At 51.8% G+C, this 4,769-nt stretch overlaps 1 protein-coding gene across 1 annotated transcript; it reads right to left on the minus strand.

Annotated features, from left to right (window-relative positions):
- Positions 1-2,282: 2,282 nt before the first annotated feature.
- On the minus strand, positions 2,283-4,243 carry HTR1A (5-hydroxytryptamine receptor 1A). The gene has a single exon (XM_073346192.1). The coding sequence runs from the start codon at positions 4,106-4,108 to the stop codon at positions 2,873-2,875; it is 1,236 nt and encodes a 411-aa protein (XP_073202293.1). The 5' UTR covers positions 4,109-4,243; the 3' UTR covers positions 2,283-2,872.
- Between the last annotated feature and the right edge of the window lie 526 nt (positions 4,244-4,769).

Here is a 4,769-nt window from a genome sequence, read left to right on the forward strand (position 1 = left end):
AATTAAGACCTGGGTCTCCGTGCAGCCGGGCTCTAGCGAAGCGGAGAATGGAATTACACTAGGGCAAGCTGCGCTGATGGCAGGTCCAGCCCTTCCACTCTCGACCCCGACCCGCTGGCCAGATCAGGCGAGTGACCTGAGAGATGGCTCCCTCCTGCAAACACTTCCTCGGCTTCTGTCCTTCCATCCCTAGTGCAAAGCGTGTAGGCGTTGGGACAGGAGGACCACCTACGCTGGGGCTATCGCTTCTCTTTGAAGGGGGGGGGGGGGGATGAAAGGGAAGCATCCATCGGTTGGCTGCGATAAAAGTTTCCAGCTTTAGCAAGTTTTTTTTTTAATGTTTCTGAAATGTCTTGGAGATTCAGTGCAAGTAAAAAACGGGGAGGGGGGCTAAAATGCACCGTTCAGATGAAATTTAAGCAGGTTTAAATTTGAAATATAAACGAGATGTACATAAAACCATCAACCCACTCACTCTCACACCTACACAAACGCACGTGTGATTGTATCATTGTTTCAAACGCATGCCCGCCTACTGGATACGTGTATGTGGAGACAGATAAATAGATGATAGATAGATTCCTATAGGTTCAACAAAATTAAAACCATTCACTTAAAACGCACTTGCTGGTTCTTTGAACTCAAGTCACAAGATCTTCAACTTAAGTGGTAGGCTAAATTTTCAACTCCTTCATAAATGACTGTACATTAATTTTCCTTGGAATCTTGTGCACTTAAAAATACAACTTCGTTTTAAAATAAAGAAAATCCAGAATATACACGGAGTTAGGAGTGATCAGAGAGAAAGGGGAAAATAAGATCAAAGTTCACTTTAATTGAGAAAATGAGGTCAAATAAATTTTCTTATCAGAAATTAGACTATCTGAACATATTCAAAGCATTGCTATCATTTAACTTTGGAAGCTGTTTAAATTCATAAACGACTTGACATTTACATTCACGTGAAGCACAGAATTAACATTCCCATTTACCTATAGGTAGTACAGATTATGACAAACTAAAGAAGAGAAATATGTATTTTTGGCTCAAGCATTCGATCTCTAACTACCTTCCCAAATACAAAGAATTCAATCCGTTTAATAGTGCAAAATAATATGCAACCCTGTCAGATCTGAACGGAATAACAGATCACGATGCATACCCTGTGTGAAACTAAGAGGCACTATACAAAATAGACATTCTGGCAATTCAGTTGAAATCACAGTTTAAGCTACCCCAATTTCTGACTTTAGAAAGAGCTGTTAGTGATACCTTTCAATACAAATCAGGTTATTTCTTCACTCTCATCAAAAGCAAAGTATTATTTAAAAAAAAACCCACCTCTGCAACTTTCTTGAGTCAAAGGTGGGGGGTTTTGTTTCAAAGGAGGAAATTGGCATTGGGCGAAGTATTCAGGAAAGTTTTGTTGAACTGCCAAGAAGTCAGAGCTGACAGTATTTGTTTACTTTTCCACACTTTGCAAGTGAAGTGTGACTAGTACTACACTCTCTTTATTCCTTGCTATAGGGTGAGTGTTTGTTCAGCAACAATACCGTAGCTAATCACCTGTGCCGGGAGAGAGACTCATTGATTTATTGCCCTTTTCACCGCACAGCATCAAAATGTGATTACCCTGGTTTAGCTGGGGAGGAGGAGAGAGAGGGCAAGAGAGAGAAAGCAGCACCTAGCAAATCGTTTCAAACTTCAGTAAAAGGCTACTTGTTTCCCAAACGAGCAGTGTGATTCCTAGTCATACTTTTAGGGTGCTTTTCAAAATGAAAACTTGCGTCTTATTTTCAAGAATTTTTAAACAATATATGTATTTGCGCTTGGTAGTCACGCAGATGGGTTCCGTGTGCTTTCTTAATGAGAAATCCTCGTTCGATTAGGCTGTTTTTTAAAAATCTGTTTATAATTAGGTGAATTGTAATGACTTCATGTTTAGCAAAATCTCTCTCATGTAAACAACGTAACTCCCATGCACTGAAAGGTAGCGGGCTATTATAAATACATGATACAGACATAGCAGTTAGTAATGAGATCAGAAGTACCTTGAAAGGTTATAAAATTATATTTTCCCCCCAAAACGAAATTCACTTTTCCATCTCGCTGCCAGCGACGTAACTTTTTAAGCCCCTTCCTCCACTGTGGAAAGAACTGCTTCAAACTCGTACTTATTCGACCAGATCTAGGTTAGACTCAGAGCGCTCTGCAATCTTCTTTTAATCCAAGAAAGAAAGACAAGAAGGTTTTATGCATAGGATGGTTTATTTAACCGATGCTACTCGAGCAGACAAGGTGGTTAACAGGGACCACAAGCAACGATCTGCAAACCCAAGGTCTACCCAAAATAAATACAAGTGGCGAAATAGGGTGTCATTAAACGGTCATTAAATTTGTTAGTCTCTAAGGTGCCACAAGTACTCCTTTTCTTTTTATTAAACGGTCTGAGTACTGTGTAAACTCAGAGGAGCAGACGGCGCTCCGGTTAGCTGGGGAACACGTGCCAGTCCGTTTTCCAAAGCGCTGAATTGCAAGTGCTAAATTTGCAGTAGTTCAGAAAGGGGCTGACTCAGTTTGTGACGCTTTGGGAGGCGAGGGATTGGAATCCGGAGCGGCATTGTCTCCCCGTGGAACAATGGCAGACGCTGCACCGGAGTCTGAACTATTGGATTTGCAGCACGCTGAGCGTTGTAACGATGAGGAGACACTCCGGTGCTGCGCGGTAAAGTGGAGCTGCCCCTGCCGCAGTCCTGGGGAGAGTGGTCACCGGTGGGGGTGTACAAGGGGCAACAAGCAGACAATGTAGTAGGAGAAGAGATGTGGAGTTTGATGAAGCAACCGCAGGGAGCCCCCGAGAAGGGAGTGTCCTTCACTGCCTGCAAAACTTGCACTTGATAATTTTCTTAAAAGCACTTTGGAAATCTTTGTTGAAATAGGCGTAGATGACGGGGTTGAGGAGGGAGTTGGAATAGCCCAGCCAGTTGATGACTGCCCCCAGCCAGTCCGGCATGTTGCACTCACTGTCACAAAAGGGCAAGACCAGGGCCACGATGAAGAAGGGCAGCCAGCAGAGGATGAACGTGCCCATGATGATGCCCAGGGTTTTGACCGTTTTCCTTTCCCTGGCCAGAGCCATCTTCCTCTTGGCCTCGGTGCTCCTCTCGTTCTTCTTCTCGAAGGATGGGGCCAGCGGGGTGCTGCAGGGCTCGCTGGGCAGGGGCAGGTGAGTTCTGGAGGAGTTGTGATAATGCTGGACCTCGATGACCTCCAGAGCGGCTCCCTCCTCCCCGTGTCTCACGGCCCCGTTGACACACGCGCTGGGCTTGGGCTCCACCGTCCGCTTCCAGCTCTTGCTGGGCTCCCCGTTGCTTTTCTTCTGCAGGGTGGCCGGGGAGACCGTCAGGCAGGTGTCCGCGATCTTCTTCTTCTCCGCTTTCTTGACGGTCTTGCGGATCCGGAACCGGGCCGCCCTGAAGATCCGCCCGTAGAGCACCAGCATCAGCAGCAGGGGGATGTAGAAGGCGCCGAAGGTGGAGTAGATGGTGTAGCCGTGATCCTTGCTGATGGTGCAGGCGTCGGGGTCCGACCTGTCCTCCGGCGTCCGCCAGCCCAGCATGGGCGGGATGGAGATCAAGAAGCCGATGAGCCAGGTCAGGCTGATGAGCACAGCCGCTCGCCTGGGAGTCCGCTTGTTGACATAGTCGATGGGGTCGGTGATGGCCCAGTACCTGTCCAGGGCGATGGCGCACAGGTGGAGGATGGAGGAGGTGCAGCACAGCACGTCCAGGGAGATGAAGATATCGCAGGTGACCTGCCCCAGCGTCCACTTGTTCAGCACCTGGTAGAGGGCGGCCATGGGGAGCACCAGCACCGAGACCATCAGATCGGTGACGGCCAGGGAGCCGATGAGATAGTTGGCCACGTTCTGCAGGGAGCGCTCCAGGGCTATGGCCGCGATCACGCAGGCGTTGCCCAGCAGGGCGCAGAGGATGAGGGCGCCCAGGAAGAGGGAGGTGAGGAGCTGGTAGCTGAGGGTCACCGCGGCGCCCGCGCCCCTCGCGGAGGACTGGTCGGTGGGAGAGGTAGTGTTGTTGGCCACATCCATGCCGGGGCAGCTAGGAGCTCATGGGCAGAGCGCGGCGCGGTCACTCCTCCGCGCTCCGGCGGGCCGGTGGCGAGTGCTCCGCTCTCCTGCCGCGAGTCATCGCCTCGGGCCCCCGGGCGCGCCGCGCCGCCAGTGCGCCTGGCCACGCCGGAGAGCCATGGGCGGGAGCGGCTGCGGGCATCCAGGAGCGCGCGGTTCACACGACGTCAGGCGGCGCGGAGTGGCGGTGCCTGCCCGGGCCGATCTCCGGGGCGAAGTGCGGCTGAGCGCCCGGCGGCCCCGGCCCTCCTCTCCCCGCAGGAACCCGCCGGGCTCCGAGGGGCTGGCGCGGAGCAGCCTCGCTGGCGCTGGCGGCTTCTCCCCTTCACTCCCTCTGTCTCGCGCTGTGCCCCTGGCTGCTCCTGCTCCCCCTCCGCTCCCCTCCCGCTCGCTCCCTGTTTGATCTGCTCTCCCTCTCCCCCCGCCCCTGTCCCTGCTTTCGCTCTCTTCCCCCGCCCCCTCTCCTCTGGGGTGGCTCTGGCTGCCGGGCTGCCATTGTACTCCGGCCCCTTTCATCAACCGCGCGGGCGGAGCATCCTCTGCACCCGCTGGGGCAACATCCAGCGACGCGATCCGCCCCCTCCCTCACCGAGGAAAGCCCCGGCAACCCGTTTGGAGCTAC

This window comes from Lepidochelys kempii, chromosome 5 (genome assembly GCF_965140265.1).
Source record: "Lepidochelys kempii isolate rLepKem1 chromosome 5, rLepKem1.hap2, whole genome shotgun sequence".
In the NCBI taxonomy this organism is placed as follows: Eukaryota; Metazoa; Chordata; order Testudines; family Cheloniidae; genus Lepidochelys; species Lepidochelys kempii.

Excerpts from the sequence above, each read along its gene's own strand:
- HTR1A (XM_073346192.1), bottom strand. The coding sequence starts at position 4,108 with ATGGATGTGGCCAACAACACTACCTCTCCCACCGACCAGTCCTCCGCG.